Genomic DNA, 23,637 nt, shown 5'->3' with positions numbered 1-23,637 from the left:
TTAACTTCCCACGTGAAATGGTGATGTATCATTTAGACTCAGATTCCAATTTATCCAACATTTACTGATCATGGGCTTTGGAGTCAGCAGATGTAGGTTCGAGTTCTGGCTCGACCATCTACTTAGAATGTGGGCTTGGGCCAGTTTCTCAATTTTCATATGCTAAAATCTGTGAGATCCGGAACTCAACACGGCTGCCTTGTGTTTCTGGGTCTTGCAAGTTTTCCGCCTTTGACAGGGTGTGGCCTTACCACTTTTCTCTTGCTCTGTATTAGTGGAAAATATTTGAGTTTTCCTTTTTGGACAGATTTCTGCCTTACACAGGTTCCAGCTTTCGCAGATTTTACTGTGTGCCTCGGTTTTCTCATCTGTTAAAGCAGGTTAGTAATAGCTGCCTCATAGGATCTTTGAGAGAATTTAATAAGATAAAATATATAAACACTCTCAGCATAATGCCTGGCACAGAGTAAAACTCAGCATTCTTATTACCTACAGCAGTCCTGAAATGGAGGTATAATTGTTTCTACTGTTGTGTACTGATGAGGAAACTAAGGTGGAGAGAGGCTCTGAAGTCTTTACAGCACAGTTGCCTCACGTGCGTTTGCCAACAGATTGACTTGACCGTGCAAACAGAGGGTGAAACAGCGCCCTCTGCTGGCCGACTGGGATTAGAAATTGGGCTCTGAAATGCAGATGTAGCTAAAAAGAAGTTAAAAGCCCCTCAACTCAGGAGTCCTTCAGTGGTGCAAATGGTTAACAGGCTCAGCTCCTAACTGAAAGATTGGAAGTTCAAGTCCACCCAGAAGTACCTCAGAAGAAAGTCCTCGTGATCCACTTTGGAAAAATCAGCTACTGCAAGCCCTAAGGGGCACAGTTCCACTCTGACACACGGGTTGCTGTGAGCTGGAATCGATTTGACTACCCCTGGCTAACCAGCTTTCAGCAAACCTCCTCCTAACTAGAATCGGTAGAACCCCTCGTAGACTCCGTCAGCCCTGTTCCATGTCCAGAACTGCAGCAGCTGGCAAACCACAGAAGGGTTTGCACAATATACAATACGGAAACTGTCGGGAGCCTGGGGCTGCAGGGTCCTGTCCGCCCCCGCTGCTGCCCCAAACCAAAAAACCCCTTGCCATCGTGTCAATTCTGACTCATAGTCTTGACTCCTAGCGATCCTGTAGGGCAGAATAGAACTGCCCCGTAGGGTCTCTTAGGCTGTAACCTTTACAGAAGCAGACTGCCACATCTTTCTCCCTCGGAGTGGCTGCTGGGTTTAAACCGCCGACCTTTCAGTTAGCAGCCGAACACCTTAACCACGGTGCCACCACCAGGGCCTCTTCCTCTGCTGCCCAGTATCTAAAAAAAAATCTGTTCTATGCCCAGCCCCAGGGCAATGGTGCAAAAGGGGGAGATTAGGAGCATTATAAACACATGGGTAACTTTTTTTAAATTATTTTTTTTATTGCACTTTAGATGAAGGTTTACAGAACAAACTAGTTTCTCATCAAACAGTTCACATTGTTGTATGACATTGGTTAACAACCCCATGACATCTCAGCACTCTCCTTCCTCAACCCTGGGTTCCCTATTACCAGTTTTCCTGTTCCCTCCTGCCTTCCAGGCCCTGCTCCAGGGCTAGTACACCCCTTTAGTCTTGAAGGGTAATTTTTTTTTTTTGCCTACCTAGAAAAGATTTTTTTCTTTTTTCTTACTACCAGTCCCAATTTGGTTCTGGCTACAACGTGCCCAGCTAATAAGCTCACTGTCCCAAAACCCCTTACATGGTCAGTGTTCAAGTAAAATCATCAATGTCAATATTTTGGTGCATTGACTTCTAGACTTTTTTGAGATTCATACATAGTACAAACATTTTTTTAAGAGACCAGGATCATACAGTAGTTTCTATCCTGCCTCTTTCCCTGACAATTACATCAGTGATGAATTTCTCCAGGTCATTCAGGTGTGAATGTTTTGTTTCTTACCTGGGTCTACGGTAATCAGAGTCTCTAGTTCTCTGATCTTCTGCACAGCTGAAGCTGATGCGATGCTGTAGCACAAAGGATCCTGGAGATGTGATGGACCTCCAGAATGCCTTCAGGGGTGAGACAGGTGGCTGGCATCTTTGCACCCTTCAGGTCAGTCAGTATCATGTAACCTGCAGCACTGGTGACAGCCAGTGAGGCCTCTAAAACAGACAACAGGAGGGACAAAGCTGAGCCACTTGGTAGAACCCAGTCCCTTCTCTTCTAGCCCACTGCTGATGGGCAAGATGGCACCTGTGCCTCAACTCTGCTCACAGTACTCTCTTCACCATTTGTTGGTACCAGCTCAGAGCAAACAGGCTTATGGCCCAGTCAAGTTTCACTTAAATAAGTGCCTCCAACTTTTGGGAAAGTAAAGACGAGTTGAATGTGGGAAAAGGAGTGAGGTACAGCCACAGCCCTTCCACAGCCACAGTTACAGCCAGGGCCCTAGGAGAGCCCAGTAGTTTAATCCCATGGATATCAGAAAGCATCTACTGGACTCTAACAACGCGTGAAGCCATCTTGCTTTACTTTGCAGCAAATGTTAGGTTTGTTTGTTACTCTGCAACAGTTCTATTTTTCTCAGGTTGTTGTGGTTAGTTGCCGTTGAGTCAACTCCAACTCACGGTCACCCCGTGTGCTCCATAGGATTTTCAAGGCTGTGATCTTTCGGAAGCAGATCGCCAGGTCTGTCTTCTGAGGCGTCTCTAGGTGGTTTCGAACTGCCAACCTTTCAGCTAGTAGTCAACCACTTAACCATTTGCACCACCCAAGAACTCCTATTTTTCCTCAGAGCGCTTATATTTTGCTTTGGATTATATTAATATTGTTCTTTAAAACAATCTCCATTATAGATTTCAGGGAATGGGAAACACACTAGCAGAGTCATTAGGACCTGGCTTTAGCGTGGCAAACACACTGGAGTTAGAGTGTGGCTTCAACCTCCTGAAACCTGTCTCCTCAGCTGTAAAACACCTCATGTGGTTGTTGTCAGGGTCAGATGGGAAAGCGCACATAAAAATTGTTTAGGAAAAGGTACAGGATAAGCCCTCCGTAAATGATGGTTTGCTTTATTAAAACCAGGGGTTATATCTTACTCATTCTGTGTCCTTGTGCCTGCCCATTAGGAGAAGTGCTTATTGTACTTAACTGACCTGTCTTCTGCATATAGGAGCCCTGGTGGTGCAGTGGTTAAGCGCTTGGCTGCTAGCTGAAACATCAGCAGTTCAAACCCACCAGCTGCTCTTTGAGAGAAAGATCTGGCAGTCTGCTTCTGTAAAGATTACAGCCTTGGAAACCCTATGGGGCAGGTCTACTCTGTCCTGTAGGGTCACTGTGAGTTGGAATTGACTTGATGGCAATGGGTTTGGTTTTTTGCTTGGCTGTCTACGTTGTCATTATGACAAATCAGCGTCATTATTATCCTTCACTACTATCACCCACTCAGCTGTGTGCTCCTAGAGAAGAGGCCCACAGCTCATTCACCTCAGACTCCCACATGCTGCTTTGCACACCATAGGTGCTCAGTCAAGGCAGAGGTGACCAAACAAATGACAAGATCTGGGGTTTCACAGAAACAGTAAAATTTTCTCAGCTGTAATAGAAAGCCAGATCCTAGGTAGTGCCAATGGTTAAGCACTCAACTACTAGCCAAAAGGTTGCTGATTCAAACCCACCCAGAGGCACCTTAGAAGACAGGCCTGGAGGTCTGCTCCCAAAAGGTCACAACCTTGAAAACCCTGTGGAGCAGTTCTACTCGCACACACGGAATCAACTCCACAGCACCTAAGAACAACAGAAAGCCCAATCAGTCAAGACTTCAAAAGACGAACCTACTGGTAAAGCATTTTAATTTAACTTTTAGAAGTGATGCATCAGGGGAGGAACTAACGAATTTGATGAATGCAATAATGGTTTTCCCATGTTTTGGACAATAGCTGATATTGGTTGCTCTAAAGCCAGCCTAGAGTGTAAAATAGAAGCTGAAATATTGAAAGTTGAGAATGACTTTTTGAGAAACCTTTCTAATTAAAAAAAAAAAAAACTCAAATTTCAATATTTCAACTGCAATTATCAATATATTATTTGCTATAGAAGATGGTCGCTGAGTGATGCAGTGACTTGTTCTCATTTTCAATCAAACATGCTGTCTCTAATGAGAACTGAAGTGCTGAAGTGCTGGCGTGCCCACACACTGTGACCTGAGGAAGGAGAGGGGTTATTTACTGCATGGATGTGAGTGTGTATACACACACGTGTGCACACACACTCAGAATTGTATGCCTGGCAACTGGGCCCATGCCTGGCACATAGCAGTTGCTCAATACATACATGTTAACCAAGCAAATGGAGTCCCATGGGTCTTGGTGCCTCTACCTTATTGTCATATTGGAGATAATCTTTATCATGAGGCCATTCTGATATCTAAACTCCCTTGAATGCCTTTAAGGTAAACAAAAAGCCAAAACCAAACCTGTTGGTGTTGAGTCAATTCTGACTCATAGCAACTCTATAGGACAGAGTAGAACCGCCCTGTAGGGTTTCCAAGGAGCGGCTGGTAGATTTGAAATGCTGACCTCTGGTTAGCAGCCGTAGCTCTCAACCACTGCGCCAGTAAAAAAAAAAAAAAAAAAAGTAACAGCAAATTCTGTGTTTTACAGTTCAAGTGCGGCTGACCGGGCCGGAACTGTCTCCTGTCTGCAACAGTGGGATGCAATTTTTTTTTTTGATGTTTCTATCACATCCATGACGGGGCCTTGGTGGTGCAGTGGTTAAAGTGCTCAGCTGCTAACCCAAAGTTCTGTCGTTCGAACCCACCAGCCACTCCACAGGAGAAAGATGTGGCAGTCTGCTTCTGTAAAGATTTATAGCTTTGGAAAACCTGTGGGGGCAGTTGTACTTTGTCCTATAGAGTCGCTACAAGTCGGAATCGACCACACGGCAGTAGGTATCACATTCACATCGTGCTGTGAGCTACTTAGGGCGCCCTCATGTGTCTCCTCGTTGTAATATCACTATGGGTCTTTGAAAAAAGGTAGTAACAACATTGGAGTCCCAGGGTGGTCCAAATGGTTTGCACTGAGTTACTAACCGAAAGTTTGGCAGTTCGAACCCACCCAGCAGCACCACGGAAGAACAGCCTGGAGATCTGCTTCTGTAATGATTACAGCCCAGAAAACCCTGTGGAGCTCAGTTCTAGTCTGTAACACATGAGGATGGCATGAGTCAGAATTGACTCCACGGCGCAGGGTTTGGTTTGGGTTTGGGTGGTGCAAAGGTTAATGTGCTTGACTGCTAACTGAAAGGTTGGGGTTTCAAGTCCACCCAGATGTGCCTCGGAAGAAAGCCCTGGCAATCTACCGGTAGTCAGTAGACTGACATGTTTGAGTTACAACAAATTGCACTTACAACCTTTTTTTTTTTTGGTACGTCTTATTGTTAGTAATATGTACTACACACAGTGTTGCAGCTGCTGTTGTTATTCTCACATTCACTCTGGTAGATGTTCAAAGGTCAGATTTATGAAGATACTGATAATAAAAGGCAATAATGAAAACTAAGAAAGAAAAAGGGGTATTCGGCTTATGTCAGAACAGACTTACAACGGAGTCGTCAGAACGGATCCCCACTGTAAGTTGGGGGACTACCTGTACTTCCGAAAAATCAGCCATTAGAAACCCTGTGGAGCACAGCTCTACCCTGACATACATGGCGTCGCATTGAGTTGAAACTGACTCAATGGAAACTTTTTTTTTTTAAGTAACAGAATCACTTTCAATCACCTTGCAAATACCATTTGAAATGGTTGGTTTAGTTGTATTTCTTGGCTCCACCTTTGCTTTTAAAACCCCATCAACCTCCAAAATGTCTCCAAAGGTCAAGCTAAAGGTTGGCTCTTCTGTTAAAATGGGCTATAAAGCTTCAGCAGATAGAGATAAATTTAATCAAAGCATGTTTGAGATGAAAGGCATGTTACGTTGCTGAGGAGACCAAGATCTGGGGTTCAATAAGGAAGCCAGAGAGAGTTTAGCTGTGGGCTGTAGGCCTATGGTTTTTGTTTTATTACTTTTTTTTTTTTTAATGCTTGTACTGTTATTGTTGTTAGGTGCCATCAAGTCGGTTTTGACTCCTAGTGACCCCATGTAGAACAGAACAAAACGCTGCCTGGTCCTGCGCCATCCTCACAATTGTTGCTGTTTGAGCCCATTGTTGCAGCCACTGTGTCAAGCCATCTCGTTGAGGGCCTTCCTCTTTTTTGCTGACCCTCTACTTTACCAAGCATGATGTCCTTCTCCAGGGATTGGTCCCTCCTGATTATGTACTATAAGCCTATGCTTTTAAGAATCATCAGAGCCCACCTGAGGTCAAAAGAATTGTCCTCCCTCCCACCCCATGCCCAAACATACTGCAGCTGCTGACAGCTTCGAGACTGGTCAGCTGAGAAGGCCAGAACACTGGGACATCCCCTGGCTGACACACCACAATGTCCCCGTAGGCAGGCTGGGAAAGATCTTTGATTCCCAGCAGGTCTGCAGATGGAAAAAAAAAACATAATTTAGCTGGGTCCTGCACTGGCAGGTACCATCCCAGCAGAAGACATTGAGTAGATGTTCGTGGTTGTTTCTCCAAAAGGAACGCTAGCCATAGGATAATATTAAATGATATCTGAGATGGAGGAGAAGGAAAAAAGAATTGAGACCTTAATGATCCAGGTCACTTGATGTCTTACAATCCAGTCTGGATGGTACTGTCTCAGAATACAGAATCTCAGGCTCCCATGACATGAGGTCCATTCAGCCCAACACCTTCACTGTACAAATAGCTAACAAAGGCAACATTTGTGAGTTTACCTGGAGACAGACTGAATCACACTCCACAGATCCAAATTCTAATATTTGTCACCAACAGCATCCCTAAACCTGATGAGCACGGCAAAGAGGAATGTGCTGGGCCCAACCCATCCCCAATAACCATACAATTCAGCAGACACGTTGTTGTTGGGTGTGCCTGAGATCACCTCCACATGATGAAGGTAGGAAGTGCTGATTCTATTTTTATAAAATTCAAGATTTTGTTTGTTACACAGTTGTGCCAGTTCAATAACAGTGGACTCTGGCCTCCTCCTGAGACCCAACCCCAAGCTCTTACCAGGCCTTCTGAGAGCCTCCACGAGGCTTGGGCAGCTTCAGATTTTCATTCCTGGATCTGCCTACTTACCCTCAGATTGAGCTAATGCACTGGGTTCCGTGGGTTTCAGTCTGAATTAGCACTGGGACAAAGCTTTCTCCTGTGCAAATAGGCCACTGGACAGCAGCCCAGTTGAAGGTGACTTTGAGTTCAAGTCTCAGGGCAGAGAGCCCTGCCATCACCCTCCACCACCTGCTCCCCCCACCCCAGGTTCACTTGAAGTTCACAGACCGCTAATGGGTAAAGATAGCTAGTTCTGCCAAAGTCAGTATCTTTAAATCTGTAAGGCCCAGCCCTGTTGCTGCTGCAAGTCACTAGCCTTGTCTGGTGCCTTCAGCCCCAAGACCCCTGGGAGAGATGAGGACAAGCCGTGACAGCCCAGGAACATAGCAAGCTCCTGTCCGCTTCTCAGGTGCAAGTCCAGGCAAGGCTATCTAGATCAGGAAAGAGAGTGGTCACTGAGCTGGGTGGCCAATGTGAATGGGTTGTCCATGCTCACTGCCCCCCACCCCCCGCCCCAGCAATGGAGCAACTGGCCTGCATCAGCTTTTCCAGCTTGTCCTTGGGGACAGGCCTCACTGTAACCATCAGAGGGCAGCAAAAGCCAGCAGTGGTGGAGCAAGGCACTGTTATCTGACCAAAAAAATTAAGTAAAAAAGAAAAAAAAAAAAATGGAATTAGCACCGTTTCAAGCCCTGAGCACCAAGGTTGCAGGCAGCGGAATGAAGGGGGAGGTCTCAGTAGCCGCTATGAGAGCATAACTTCTATCTTAAGTTGAAATTGGGAAGTTTGCTAATAATTATTGGTGTAAAACCGGGAGTTGTGACTTTTTTGGTGTGCCATGGACCCCTTTGGCAATCTGGTGAAGCTATGGAAACCTGCTCAAGGTAATGCTTTTAAACGTAAAAAAGGAAATGCCTAAGATTACAAAGGAAACCAGTTACCCTGCAAGTGCAGTTAGCAAGTTATGACAAAATGTGATATAGAGATGTATGTATTTCTGCACTAACGGTTTAGGGAACAAAACAGTAGCTCCAATAATAACCTTGGTTATTTTGAAGTAGTCATCAGTATAAAGGATATTTTTGAGATATCTGGAACAACTGTAAGGTGATAGGAAAATATCTGTGGTTTTTCTTCTGGCAGCCACAACCTCACAGGGTCTGCTAATACTCCTGAAGTTTGCTCCTTGCAGTCATTATTAAGGGAATGCCAAATCTCAGTTAGAGGCTATGAAAATCAGATTGTAATTTTTTTCCCGTCCAATTTCACGGACCCTCTGAGTATTATCTCTGGACTTCAAAGGGCCTGGGGCCAGAGGTGAAGAGCCTCTGGCAGAATCGGAGGCAGAGGGAACCAGGGCAGTGGGAGGACCTGGTGCCTTCTCTGCTCCGGTATCCACGAAGGGAGAGAGGTCTGATCCCAGACCGGCACTTAGCCCAGCGTCACTCCTCCTGCCTCTGTAGAAGTGGCCCAGGGTGACTGCCTTGACTTTCACTGGCATGTTTGTTTGTTTGTTTTCCTGAATAGTTTCTGGTCCCTGAGATGGGGCTTACCAAAGTTTTAGGACACGGCCAGGATTATAATCCACTGGGACAGTCTTGGCTGCTGCCTGAAGGACTTGCAGTAACCATCCTGGCACCAGGATGAAACCAGCATGTGCCTGCCAGCTCGGTGTCTGGGCACCAGCACTGAAAGAGGGCACATGCCAGGGACACTCAGGGGAGACGGGCAGTGCTCCCTGAGGCTGAGGAGGCAGTATTATTAGTATTGTCACATAGCAATATTATACCATTAATATCTTACACAACAGTATTATATTATTACTGTAATGTGCGCCTTCTGTGTTTGTTTGCTAGCTGCTCCCTGCCCCCCACGAGGTATTTTTGTAAGTGCGCTATGTCAATTTTTTTATAGCAACTTGTAAAAGAAATTGGCATAGTGGTGATTATGAAAATACCTCACGGGGGAGGGAGTGGATGGCAAACAAAAGTAGAAGGTGCACGTTATTTGTGTAAAAATACAGTAATATTATTGATGACATATCACTAATGTCATTACATAATATCATTAATATAATTACATAATAATATCTCATTAAATAAGAATATTACATCATTATATAATAATAATATTGTATCATTAATATTATATTAAGGAGCCCTGGTGGTGCCACAGTTAAACGCTTGGCTGCTAACCCGAAGGTTGGTGGTTTGAACTCACCCAGTGGCTCCTCAGGAGAAAAGCCTTGGCAATCTTCTTCTATAAAGATTACAGGCTAGATAACCCTTTGGGGCAGTCCTACTCTGTCACATGGGTCACTGTAAGTCAAAAATTGACTTGATGGCACCTAACAACAATGATATTGTGTTATTAATATAATTACATAATAATATAATATTATTAATGCTGTATTTTAAAGGGAAATCTTGGTAGTGTAGTGGCTAAGTGCTACGGCTGATACCCAAAAGGTCGGCAGTTTGAATCCACCAGGCACTCCTTGGAAACTATTATTATTATTATATAATAAACCCCACTGCTGTCAAGTCGATTCTGACTCATAGCGACCCTATAGGACAGAGTAGGACTGCTCCACAGGGTTTCCAAGGAACGCCTAGTGGATTAGAACTGCTGACCTTTTGGTTAGCAGCCATAGCTCTTAACCACTATGCTACCAGGGTTTCCATTATTATATAATATATACATAATAATATATAAGAACATTGTATATTAAGACAATATATTTTATACATTATATAATATAATTACCAATATTTCAATACAATTAATATATTAGCAGTATTATTATTAAAATAATAAAGCCTTGATGGCTTTATTCCCTCAAAGCCCCCAGCTGAATGCAAGATGGCTGCCTGGCCATTCCTTCCAGGAACAAATGGGCAGAGTCATCAACATTTAACAGAAGGCTGCGTGGTAACCACTGGGGACAGTGAGGTGTGGTGCTGTGGAGACATTGACTGTATTGAGCATTTAGGGTGGGCAGGGATGAGCATCATTCAATCTTCACAACTCTTATTATTGACTTTTTTTTTGGTGGAGCCAGGAGCCTGTGTTCCAGTCTGGCTTTGTGACTTGGGCAAGACCCTTTCTCTCTCTAGGCCTCAGTTTCCTCAACTAAAATGAGAGGCTCGTGATGAGCCAGCAGGCCCTCCCAGCCCCTACAAGCTATAAATGATGGTGTGTTCTAGGGCTGGAGCCTGGCCTGGGTCCCAGCCAGCAGTGGCTGTTCAGCCACCACACCCCAGCTTCTAGAAAACCACTAGACACACACTTCCCACATGAAAGGACCATGCTGTGGGCAGCCTTGTTTTTGATCAAAGGCCACTCAGCCTCTCTGTTAAGAGCCTAGAACAGGCAAGTTTTAATAAATGTCCTGGGTCTGAGATTAAATCTTTTGTCTGAGTCTTCCATAAATAGACCTGGAGGGCCGGCTGTTTATAAGCAGAGTAAATTCTCAGACTTTACAAAAAATGTCCATGAACCTAGGGGCTGGTGGGGTCAGGGAGCCTAGTTCTCTCAACTGGACAAGGAATGGCTGGAATAAACCCTCAGAGTACCAGCAGAGAGGCAGCACCTCATCTTGGTGGCCCCAGGTGAGGTGGCTGTGTGGCGTCTGTGACCACCAGCAGTCCAGAACATGACCCAGGTTTCCTGACAGAGACATAAAGCAGTCATGAAAGGCCTGGCAGGGGCTCTGCCACGAACCCCAGAATACTTGCAGAGCCTGATACATTGTCTCTGAGGAAATGCTCACCCCAGCCAGGGAGAGTTTTTGAAGATTTCACTGAGAGGCCCTAAGTTATAAGAACCACAAATGATACAGAAGTTTGGTTCACACAGCCTAAATGCTCTATCACGAGGGGCTCAAATCCCACTTTTGGGGTCACCAAGTGCTTCACCCTGGGTGCTCACACAGTCCCAGAGGTGGGAGGGGCAGAGGCTGTAGCCCCCTTTTCCAGATGAGGAAAGCTCAGAGAGGTTAGCAGCTTGGCCTGGGTTGCACAGCTGGAAAGTGGCTGAGCTGGGGCCTGAGCTGAGGTCTTCTGTCTCCTGTGCCAGTTCTTTCCCGTCACAGGAAAATACAAGTTGATCCCCATTTCCAGGGTATTCTGCCCTGGTGGCTCATGTCCCCTACCTTGTATGCACTGCCATAGCCATGACCTCCTGAGTCTCTGCTGGGGAGCCCTGCCTCCTTCAAGGCCTCTTCTGGGGAGAAACTGCAGCCCAGGACAAAGGCCACCATGTCCTTTGGCTGCTGTGAGTACTCCTCCAGCGAGGCCAGGCTGCCCATGCAGATACCAAACTCGTATTTCCAGAATTGGGGACAGCCTGTCCTGGAAATACCAGGGAAAACTCTCAGGTCCCCGGACTCTCAATATGGCCCCTAATGATATATTTTTTAAAAGGACTGGAGAGAAAGGGAGGAGGACATCTAGTGCTGAGATTTCAGGCACTGGCACTGAGCTTGGGGACATAGTTTTGAGCAGGGAGTCTTGGGGGCATCCTTCCAAATTTACCAGATTGAAGACTATCAGATCAGCATATATGTAATGTAGTTCTTGCTCCCATCCCCATTATATTTCTTCTAACCTCAACCTGAGACCAGCCAAACCACCAAGAAAAACCAATGGTGCCCTCTCTACCTTCAAGGGGGGATTGGCAGACTAAACGGGACAAAGGACAGGTGTCTCGAGGAATCCCTCGGTGATACCCGTTGGTGGGGCCTTTCCTTCCTTAGGGAAATGCTTCTGTGAGGCTGCAAGGCTTCTTTGATTACAAGTCTGCTCCTCATTTGCTCCAGAATCATTCACTGAGCCCTGCCAGGCACATGCTGGTGATGGGGCTACAGTGATGGAGAGGGTACCACCCCAACCCTTACAGAGCTTGCAACCCTACGGCAGTAGGTGGGACAGCACTGAAGACAGATGCTTCAATACAGAGTAGTAAGTGTTAACAGTCTAAATAGAGTAGCACACAAAGGAATGAGAAGTCCATTCTCCCTCACAAAAGAGGAGACACTGGAGCTGGGTCTTGAAGGATGGATAGGAGTTCATCAGGTCAACAAGGACAAAAGCACATCCTAGGCAGAGGGAACAGGATAGAAAAAGCATGGAGGCATTAAACACCCTGGAACATTGAAGGGTCTTCTCTAGGGGACTCCAGGTTGGTAGTGATGGGGCACACTAGGGAAAAACATAAAGGACCCAGCCTTGGGCCCAGGTGGGGTCTCCAAAGGACTTTCCCTTCTCTGGAGTCTACAAATGGGTACAGGCAGAATGTTCTTGGACAGTTTCGTGTCTGGGGAGAGCACTGGGAATGACTAGGGTGGGGCAGGGGGGAGAACCTGAGCAGGGGACAGGTAACCACAGGCCTTGACATTAGGCTAAGGTATAAGGCACAGGGAGGTACTGAGCAATTTTAAATATAAGAGTGACACAATCATATTTAAAGATAGAAAAAGTTACTCTGGTGGGAGAGTAGAAGGTGGGGGGTGGGGGGTGGGGGGTTGGGAGTGAGCCTGGGGCAGGGAGACTAGTTAAGATGTCATCGTCTAGAGGAGAGAAGATGTCAGCCTGAGCTAGGATGGTGGGAGAAGTGTGGACCCTCTGGAGAGGCATTAGGAAGCAGAATCAGTAGGACCATTGTTATGGAATGAATTGTGACCCCCGAAAGAGATATGCTGAAGTTCTGACACCTCTACCTGTGAACATGACCTTGTTCAGTCTTCCTTTTGTTATCATTCAGTTAAATGAGGTCATACTGGAGTAGGGTGTAGGGTGGGTCCTAATCCTAATCTCTTCTGAATGGTATTTTTTAAAGGGGGAGAACAGACATGAAGACAGCCACACCCAGCGAGAAGACACCATGTGAAGGCATCTACAAGCAGCAAAGAAGGCCAAGGATTGCTGGCGGCCACTAGAAGCTCAGAGGGAGGCAGGGAACAGAACCCTCAGAAGGAACCGTCATGGCCGATACCCTGATTTGAACTTCCAGCCTCCAGAACTGTGAGTCAATACATGTCTGTTTTTTAAAGCCACTGTGTGCTATTTTGTTACTGAAGCCCTAGGAAACTATATGACAGCTATTTATTTGATATGTTACGTTCTCAAAATCCGGGGAGAACAAACACAATAGTAATGTCTGTCTCTGGGTGTTGGGACTACAGATGTATGTACTTTCTTCCTAATCCTGAGGCGGCAGGTGTCTGGCTTGGGTGATTAAGTGCATGGGTGGCATTGCCAATGGGATTTCCCCGAAGGTGGACTTTCTCAGTGGTTCCAAAGATTTTACTGGGGACCGGGGCAGGGGCAGGGGCTAGGGTAGGAGTGAGCAAGATGGAAGGGCAGCTCTTTCCTGAGCAACAATCATGAGTGAGGCCTCATGCCAGGCAGTGTGGGGTCCCCGAGTTGGGACAGACAGGTCCCTGATGACAGAGATACTCAGCTACTGCACCTGGCCACCTACCAGCCTTAACCCCTGTAACCCAGGCTTTTTACCTGGTATCTGAGGCAGCTCCCAGGGCAGGCAATATCCATTTGCTGGGCTCACTTCTGCCCAGCAGGGACTGTTGGCCTGGCAGAAACTGTCAAAAGCTGGGGCCAGGGACCTGTTCAGGACTACCATGCTGGTTGTTTGGGGCCCTGGGTTTGGTGAGAGAAGGGACAAGGTCATAGTGCCATCTAGGCAGACTTTTAACTTTTTATATAGGAAGATACAAATATCCTAAGTGTACAGCTTGGTAAATATTCACGGAGTAAATACACCCACATAACCAGCACCCAGATCAAGAAACACAACATTATCAGCATCCCAGAAATGTGCCCCTTCTAGTCGTCAATTCCCCCTTCTAGGGAAACCACAAGCCTGCCTTCTAACATCACAGATAACTTTGGCATGTCATTGGACTTCATAGAATAGAATCATACACTACGTGTCTTTGGAGTCTTGCTTCTTTCACTGAGCAGTATGTTTGTGAGATCCATCCATTGTTGCATTTAACGATAATTGATTTCTTTCCATTTCATGAATATATCATGGTATATTTACTCAATCTATTGCTGATGGACACTTGAGTAGTCTCCAATCTGGGGCTGTTACGAAGAGTGCTGCCACAAACATTTTAGTACCTGTACTTTGGAGGTTCATATGTTCCTTAGTCATCTAGTGCTGCTTTAACAGAAATACCACAAGTGGATGACTTCAACAAAGAGAAATTTATTCTCTCACAGACTAGTAGACCAGAAGTCCAAATTCAGGGCGCCAGCTCTAGGGGAAGGCTTTCTCTCTCTGACGGCTCTGGAGAAAGGTCCTTCTCATCAATCTTCTCTTGGACTAGGAGCTTTTCCGTACAGGAACCCTGGGTTCAAAGGACGCACTCTGCTCCTGGTGCTTCTTTCTTGGTGGTATGAGGTTCCCAACTCTCTGCTTGCTTCCCTTTCCTGTTATCTCTTGTAAGATAAAAGGTGGTACAGGCCACACCCTAGGGAAACTCCCTTTACATTGGATCAGGGACATGTGACCTTATTAAGGGTGTAACAATACCATCCTAATCCTCTTTAATGTAAAATTACAATCGGAAAATAGAGGACAACCACACAATACTGGGAATCATGGCCTAACCAAGTTGACACATGTTTTTGGGGGACACAATTCAATCATGATCATATGTATACATTTCTTTTGGGCATATACCTAGGGCCATAGGGTATGTGAATGAACATGTATGTTCAGATTTTGTAGCTAAAGCCTGCAATTATCCAAGCTGGTTGTACCAATTTATACTCTCACCACCGAAAGTTTGGCAGTTCAAACCCACCAGCCACTCCACAGGAGAAAAGACCTGGCGATCTGTTTCTGTAAAAATTACCTGCTGCTGTTGAGTCAATTTCAACTCATAGTGACCCTATAGGACAGAGTAGAACTGCCCCATAGAGCTTCCAAGGCTGAAATCTTTATGGAAGCAGACTGCAGCAACATTGTCCTGTGAAGCAGCTGGTGGGTTTGAACGACCGACCTTTGGGTCAGCAGCCATGCATTTAACCACTGTGCTACCAGGGCTCCTTCCATAAAGGTTACAGCCTTGGAAACCCTATACAGTAGTTCTACTCTGTCCTATAGGGTCACTATGAGTCAGAATTGACTCAACGGCACACAACAACGACAGAGCTATAGAGAAAGACCCTCACTCACACCCACAGCCTTCTCTGGTGGCAACCAGCAGCCCTCTGAAACATGAAGTTCTTTGGCCTTGGAGGCAAACAGACCTGGGTTCAAATCCTGATTCTGCCTCTGACCAGTTCTGTGATCCTGGACAGTGGCTTTACATTGCTCTGCCTCAGCTTTCTCATCTATAAAATAGCCTTAGTCATTTTAATCAAAGGAATTCAGTGGGTTATTGTATGTAAATTACCTAACACATAGGTGTTTAAGTAACAGGTGTTGAAATCCTGCATAGACCTCTAAAATACGGCACAGAAGAAATATTTAATGATATTAAAAGATATTCATGACGTATCATTAAAGGAACAATACCAGGCAACAAAATAGTGTGTTTAGCATAATTCATAAAATTGATGAGAGAAAGGGCTAGAAGGAAATACATCTACATGTTAATCATGGTTATCTCTAGGTGACAGGACTATGGGTGATTTTCATTTTCTTCTTTGAGCTTTCCTCAGTATTCTAAAATTTCTACAGTAAACTTGTATAGTTTCTGTAATTGGAGAAAAAATAAACAAGAAAAGATATGTTTCAAAAAAAGTAGGGTGGGGTACCATTTCCTTTAAAAAGGATATCCCAAAGGAAAATAGAATTATACCCTTTTGGAGAAATAACCTGGATGACAATTCTAATTATGGCAGATTTGCTCTGTCAACATGTGGGCTTTCTTTCCTGCACTAACATTGTTAGCTAATATTTACTGAGCACTTCTCATACTCCAGGCTCTCTGTGCTAAGTCATTTATACACGTAACCATTCGTATTTTAAAGATGAGGAAAATACAGCTCAGAGAGGTGAAGTCACTTTCCCAGGGTTGCACTGCCGGTGGGTGATCCAGCCAAGTTTCAAAACCTGAGACAGATGAGCCCTGAGTCCTTCTCACGTCATTAGCTCACCATATCCACTGGACTGGGGCACTGGGTCTCCCTAGGGTGAGTCCACCACCACCTACGGCCCCTTCCTCCTTGGGGACTGTGGAATGGAGCAGATGTTACCGTCCACTAGGAAAAGGCCAGGACCAGATCCTACTCTTCCCAGTGGACCTGGAACTCATTATCTCAAACTCTGAAGTGCCTGCAGATCATGCCACAAAGAAACCTTCAAAATGAGGACAAACGGGACACCCACAGGTGCTGAAGCCCGAGGAAGCTGACCACACATCTTAAGTAAGCCCAGTGTGGCTCCAAAAATAATCTAGAGTCAGGTGGAAGGGAATACAACCAGTCAAGGCCTACTATTCCTCACCCCCACCCCCCTTTCTCCAAAGCCTGTTGTGGGAACAAATTGGATTTTTAATACAGTAGATCAGGAAAGCGTTATGTGTACAAAGCTTCTTTGTTTCTTCTTTAATGAAGGGTACCTGCTGGTCACAGGAAAGTCCCTGACTCATCTATATTAGTAACAGGACACAGAATAAAGGCCTCAAGTGGCTCTTTGGAGCAGCAGCAGTTGCACCAGGGTGAGGTATTTTATTGTCAATGTGATTCACCCATCCCCTGGGTCCCTTGGGCTCCATCTAAAGCCACGACACTTTCTTTTTGTGGAGACAGATGAAGGGATCCCTCTGAGCCCTTTTAGCAGAGAAGCCTGAGGTTTTTTTTTTAACTTAATGACGAGGGAAAAAAAAAACTCACTTTTTAATGTTTCAAGTCTGATTTAAGGAGTCCCTGTTTGTTTTTGTGTGATACAAACAGTTAATACACTCAGCTGCTAACTGAAGGTTGGAGGTTCAAGTCCACCCAGAGATACTTCAGAGGAAAGGCCTGGTAGAAACCCCGAGAGTATAGCCCCTGGACACCCTTTTAGCTCAGTACTGAAGTCATTCCTGAGGTTTACCCTTCAGCCAAAGATGAGACAGGTCTCTAGGGCTAATAATAACACACGTGAGGGACATGCTTCATAGTTCAACAGGCACACCAGCCCACAAGCAAAGACAAGAAGGCAGGAAAGGACAGAAAAAGACTAATAGAAACAGGGAAACTGAGGTGGAAAAGGGGAGAGTGTTGACACATCACAGGGTTGGCAACCAATGCCACAAAACAAATTATGTATTAATTGTTTAATGAGTAATTCGCTGTGTAAAGTTTCACTTAAATCATAATAAAAGTAAAAAAAGAAGAAAGGCCTGGTAATCTACTTCTGAAAAAACCAGCCACTGAAAACCCTATGGGACATAGTTCTACTCTAACACACCCATAAGTTCGCCCTGAGTCAGAGTTGACTTGATGGTAACTTTTTAAAAAAAAAAAATCTGATTTAAAGCCCCAGAAGGCATAGTCCTACACTGGATTTTCCAGCCATTGGGTAAAGTGAGCTTCTTTTCTCACTGAGCCTTCAAACACAGTGGCTGGCATAGACGGAGTTCCTGTTTTGCACCACGCGCTGTGCTGAGTACTTGGCTGATGTTAGCTCAGTTACTTCTCCTGATAGTTCCATAGGGAAGATTCTATCGCTACTTCATTGTATAGATGAGGAGCCTAAGGCTGAGGGAGGTCACGCAGTTTCCCAAGGCTGCATAGCTGGTCAGGAGCAAAGCTGGGATTCAAACCCAGGCTGTCTGACTTCAGGGTTTCAGCCCATGGCCACTTCACTTTATTACTTCCTGAGGTTCTAGCAAGTAGCTGTCTAGGGAATCACCTCATCACAGGGTCCTCATCTGGGCCAAAAGGAGCTTTCACTGCAGCCTGGCCCATAAGCAGCAGGCTGTGGCAGCCCCTGCTGGTTAGCTAACCTATCAACCGTTTCCAACCCCCTTCTTCCTTGGCCATCTCTAGAGAGACTGAAGAAGCTACTTACTTTCCCAACTCCCTTGCAGCTAGGGGGAGCCACATGACAAGTTCTGCCCAATGAAACATAAGCAGAAGTATGACAGGACTTCTAGGAAGGCTATTCCATTCCAAGTAAAAAGGACAATGTGGCTTTCCCTTCCCCCCTCCTTTCCTTGAAAGTAGGTGTGATAATGGAGCTGGCAGGGCAACCATCTTATAACCATGGAGGAAAGGCCAAGAGAATCACAGACGTGCTGTCTTTGACCACTGAACTAGCAGATGCCCACCTTCAGACGTCTTATTATGTGAGAAAAATAAACACATATTTGTTTGAGCCACCGTTAATTGGATTTTCTGTTACCTATAGCTCAAAGCATTCTTAATTAATACTTGTCCTTTGTATTCTTTTGGGATCCACAGCTACTGGGTACTATCTTCTGTGCTAGAACTTCGTTCAGTATACCTCATAACCCACAGCTCTGTCTCTAAGACGAGAAGATAGGGCTAGGGGCAAAATAATAGAGCAAAAAAACATTTATTTGAGTACATAGTCTGTGCTAGTCCTTTACCTATATCTTCTCATATATTCTTCACAACAGTTATATGAGGTGGGTACTATTATTCTCTCCATGTTTTAGCCAAGGAAACTGAGGTTCAGGGAGGTAAAGAAAATTAAGGCCATAAAGACATTGAGCAGCGGAGCTAGAGTTTGATTCCAAAGTCCATGCTAAATTGTGGTACAGGATCAGAGATTGGTCTGTGAGAAGTCATTTGGCACAAATATGTAAAATGTTGGCATTGTTGATATATTACTGTGGCTATTTATCAGCATAAGACACTAATAGAACTGACAGTCAGAAAGCTAGCAGAGAAAAAATGATAGTCAACCTGAGGTTAAGTTAGTGTTTGCTGAAGTTAATAATAGGTCCATGGTAAACAGTTACCTTGGTGGTTCCCTATGAACCATGCCCCCCGAATTCATGCCCTTGTGTAGCTCCCTCCCCATTAATGCTGGTGTTGGCCATGTGACTTGCTTTGCAAATGAGACATTAGCAAGTGTCATGCAAGCAGAGGCTTGATAAGCACTTGAACATTAGGGTTTGACCTCTTGGAATACTCTCTTGGAGCCCTGAGCCAACATGTAAAGAAGTTTGGTGATCACTGTTGGAAAGGCTACATGGAAAGAGAGATTCTAGGTCAGTACCAGCTGTTCTAGCCTTCCCAGTAGACAGTCTAGACACGTGAATGAAGAAGCCATCATGACTGTTCTAACCCCAAAAGACACCACCTGAGCAGAAGAACCACCCAGCAAAGCCCAGCCTCAAGGGCAGAATTCTGAGAATTACAGGCTTAAGCTACTAAGTTTGGAGGTGCTTCATTGTACAAACAATAGATAACTCTGTTGGCCTGTTGTAAATATCAACAGAGGCCAGATACATCAATAAACTAGATGAAAATTTTTCTGCTCTAGTACTTTAAACAGTGCTGTGGTTTTCCCTTTGGCATTTCCATTGTAACCAGAAAAAACTTTTTTTTATTGTGAAACTTTGCTGTGTCTTAGGTCAGTGACAAATTTGATATCTGTTTTCTCTTGCAGGATGTTCTAGATGCTTGGGTATCCCTCTGGGAAACAGTGGGACAATAGGTGCCATCCAGGGAAAAAAAAACAGCTCAGGGTAGGGAGACTTGGCTTGAATCAAAATCATATTAAAATGCAGTGTAATCTGGGGACAGTTTTCCTAGGAGGGAAAATCCCTTTTATCATCTGAGGCTTGAAACACAAGCCCGGCCTCAGACATGAGCTCATCTCAGAGATGGAGTTGCGAATCATGAGGGTTTTGTATGAAGTTTTAGCACAGAAGATGGTAGCTGTGAGCCCCAGGAGAATATGAAGGTCAAGTATTAATTAAGAATGCTTTTAGCTATAAAACCAAACCCAGTGCCATCAAGTCAATTCTGAACCATAGCAACCCTATAGGACAGAGTAGAACTGCCTCATAGGGTTTCCAAGGAGAGCCTGGCGGATTTGAACTGCTGACCCTTTGGTTAGTAGTGGTAGCACTTAACCACTACACCACCAGGGCTTCCCTTTTAGCTGTAGGAAGCAGAAAACCCAATTAGCTATGGCTTAAAACAAACATTGGCAGTTCTCCCACTGAGCTGAGGTGACCAAGCAGAACTGGAAGATATTAGACCTGTCTGATGAGGTTCCCATGCTTTGAACCTGGCCAAAGGTACCATTTCTCCTGGAAAGTTAAGTAGTCACCAGCACTAACCATTTTATTACTTTCTATCTCCCATGTGGAAGCTAGAAGTCTCGAGAATTCCTCGCTCTGTGCAGTTGGTCTTTCCAGGGAATTCTTTTCAATTTTGTTTTTGGTGAAAATATACGTAACAAAACATACACCCATTCGATATTTTCTACACGTACAGTTCAATGACGTTTACATTCTTTGCATTTTGTCACCATTCTCGTGTCTAACCATATTGTTTCACCACCATTAACTTACTCTATGAAGGGAATTCTTTCTTAATTACCCAACATCACTCACCCCCAGCCAGGCCACACATGCTTCTGGTGTTTGATTTCCTTTGTAGAATGATGCTCCTTGTGGCAGAGGGAAGGCGGGACCTCAGGTGGGGCGTGAGGATCATTATATGTCCTTGAATGGGCTGCAGAGAATCTGGGTGAAGGAAGAAGGGGAAGGGGACAAATTAGAAATCCCTTCCCAGCTGTCCTGGCCCTGCTTTGGGTGGGGTGAAGGGGAGAGTGGGGTGAGTGGCCAGGGGGTGGAGTGTGTCTCTTGAGCAGGTTTCCCCAGTTGTCTCAGTTTTTAATGAGAAATTCCTCAGGCTTCATGACCTTTGTTCACACCCTTCTCTTGGCCTGGAATGTCCTCCCTCCCCTCCCTGAAGGCCTGTCCATTTCTCAAAATCCAGCTCAGTGTCCGCCACCCCTGTGAAGCAGCTGATAGGCTTGCACTGGGCCCATTTGCTTCCACAGAACTCTTTGCGCTGCCGATTTTGGCCCAGAGTCACCAACGGCCTGATATTCTACTTCGCTCTGAACCTCCTCTCTCCCTGGGTGACCCCAAGTGCCTTGAGGGAGGGACACTCTTCTTAGGCTTCTCCCATAGGCTCCAGAGCACTTACCAAATACTAAGTGCCAAAAATATTTATGATCAAATGGATGAATTAATGAATACCACTTGCAATGACAAATGAAACACCAGGCCAATTTTCTGTCTACCTTTGACTTGTGTTATTTAGATTTGGGTCCCCAGAAAGTAGGAATTTTGTATTTTCTTCTTTATGTCTCCTACCACCACCAGTACACTGCTGTAGGTATGGTGTCTTACAGAGATTTTTGGAGAATGAATGGATGAATGAATATTGTAGTTTTTTTTTTTTTTTTTAAAAAGAGAGATGATCTCAAAGCTCTAGGAAATTACTCTCAGAAAGGAATCCTATAAGTGGATGCAGTGTGTCAGCAAAAAGTAGGGATAGTTAGCCATGGAGTCCCTAAGTGGTACAAATGGTCAATATGCTCGGCTGCTAACTGAAGGGTTGGAGGTTTGATTCCACCTAGAGGCGTCTCAGAAGAAAGGCCTGGTGATCTACTTCTAAAAAATCAGCCTTTGAAATCCCTACGGAGCTCAGTTCTGCTTTGACATGTGTGCGGTTGCCATGAGTTGGAACTGACTGGTTTAGGTAGCCACATTATGTTGGCCTCCAAGGTACCAGTACCAGTTGGCTTCAAGGCCTTTATTTGGAGGTTCCTCCGGGTGGACTTGAACCTCCAACCTCTCAGTTGACTACCAAATGTATTAACTGTTTGCACCACCTAGAGACTCCCCAAAGCACAGCCCATGTCTTGTCTTTTTCAGCTAAGTATACCCAGGGCCCAGCATAGTGCCTGGCACAGAAGCGGGAGCTCCATAAACCTTTGAGGAGTGACTGGTTGGCTGCAGAACAAAGTTTATATGTTCAAGGGCAGTCTCCGTAGTGAGGGTTCTGGACAACTCTTGCCATCCTAAGAGAAGAACCCAGTGGGAGTCCAAACTGTCAATTTGTGTCTTCAACTCTAATCTCATGGATAAAAAGCTTGTCCACCTCAGGACCATTTTAATGAAGAATGTGAGATTGCATAAAATCTCCAACAGACGAAGCAAGAAGGATATTGCCCTGGAAGGGGGAAAGATTTTTTTTTTTTAATGATAGGTTTGTGTTTGCTTTAGGTGAAAGTACACAGCTCAAGTTAGTTTCTCATTCAAAAATTTATACACATATTGTTTTGTGACGTTGGTTGCAATCCCCGCAATGTGACAGTATGCTCCCCCTTTCCACCCCTGGTTCCCCATGTCCATTCATCCAGTTCCTGTTCCTTCCTGCCTTCTTGTCCTACTTTTGTACAGTAGCTGCCCATTAGGTCTTGTATATTTGATTGAACTAAGAAGTACATTCCTCACATGTGTTATTTATTTGTTTTATAGGCCTGTCTAATCTTTGTCTGAAAAGTAGGCTTCAGGAATGGTTTCAGTTCTGGGTTAACAGAGCATGGGTGGGCCTTAGTTTCAGGGGTTTCTCCAGACTCTGTCAGGCCAGTTAAGTCTGGTCTTTTTACATGAATTTGAATTCTGTTCTACATTTTTCTCCCATTCTCTCTGGGACTTCCTGTTGTGATCCCTGACAGGGCAGTCCTTGGTGGTAGCAGGACACCACCTAGTTCTTCTGGTCTCAGGTTGATGGAGTTTCTGTTTCATGTGGTCCTTTAGTCCTCTGGGTTAGTATTTTCCTTGTGTCTTTGGTTTTCTTTATTCTTCTTTGCTCCGGTGGGATGGGACCAATAGAGGTATCTTAGACGGCCGCTTGCAGGCTTTTAAGACCACAGATGCTACTCACCAAAGTGGGATGTAGAACATTTATTTTTAATAAACCTTGTTATGCCAGTTGACCTAGGTGTCCCCCGAGGCTATGGTCCCCAGGCCCCAGCCCCAGCTACTTGGTGCCTCAAAGTGTTTGGATGTATCTAGGAAACTTCTATGCTTTTGCTTTGGTCCATTTGTGCTGACTTCTCCTGTATTATGTGTTGTCCTTCCTTCACTGAAGTTGATGCTTGTCTACGATCTACTTAGAGATTTCCCCTTCCCCTCTGTCCCCACCCTCATAACCATCAAAGGATACTTTTTACTATGTGTAAACTTTTTCTTGAATTCTTATAATAGTGGTCTCATATAATATTTGTCCTTTTGTGACTGGCTTATTTCACTCAGCAGAATGCCCTCCAAATTCATCCATGCTGTGAGATGTTTCACAGATTTATTATTGTTCTTTATTTTTTCGTAGTATTCCTTTGTGTATATGTACCATAATTTGTTTATCTATTCATCTGCTGATGGGCATTTAGGTTGTTTCCA

General features: G+C 45.0%; 1 protein-coding gene across 1 annotated transcript in view; it reads right to left on the bottom strand.

Annotated features, from left to right (window-relative positions):
* The window catches only part of DGLUCY (D-glutamate cyclase), a 35,295-nt gene extending 13,969 nt beyond the window's left edge, over positions 1 to 21,326 (bottom strand). The window contains 10 exon segments of the mRNA XM_023546645.2: positions 1,229 to 1,246; positions 1,576 to 1,585; positions 1,983 to 2,069; positions 2,072 to 2,185; positions 6,431 to 6,553; positions 7,721 to 7,844; positions 11,368 to 11,566; positions 13,730 to 13,796; positions 13,799 to 13,873; positions 20,773 to 21,326. Of these exon segments, the coding sequence (XP_023402413.2) occupies positions 1,229 to 1,246; positions 1,576 to 1,585; positions 1,983 to 2,069; positions 2,072 to 2,185; positions 6,431 to 6,553; positions 7,721 to 7,844; positions 11,368 to 11,566; positions 13,730 to 13,796; positions 13,799 to 13,873; positions 20,773 to 20,875 (920 nt within the window). The 5' untranslated portion in view covers positions 20,876 to 21,326.
* Positions 21,327 to 23,637: the final 2,311 nt, after the last annotated feature.

Source organism: Loxodonta africana, chromosome 10, assembly GCF_030014295.1.
Source record: "Loxodonta africana isolate mLoxAfr1 chromosome 10, mLoxAfr1.hap2, whole genome shotgun sequence".
In the NCBI taxonomy this organism is placed as follows: domain Eukaryota; kingdom Metazoa; phylum Chordata; class Mammalia; order Proboscidea; family Elephantidae; genus Loxodonta; species Loxodonta africana.
This window is presented reverse-complemented; position numbering and strand designations above follow the sequence as displayed.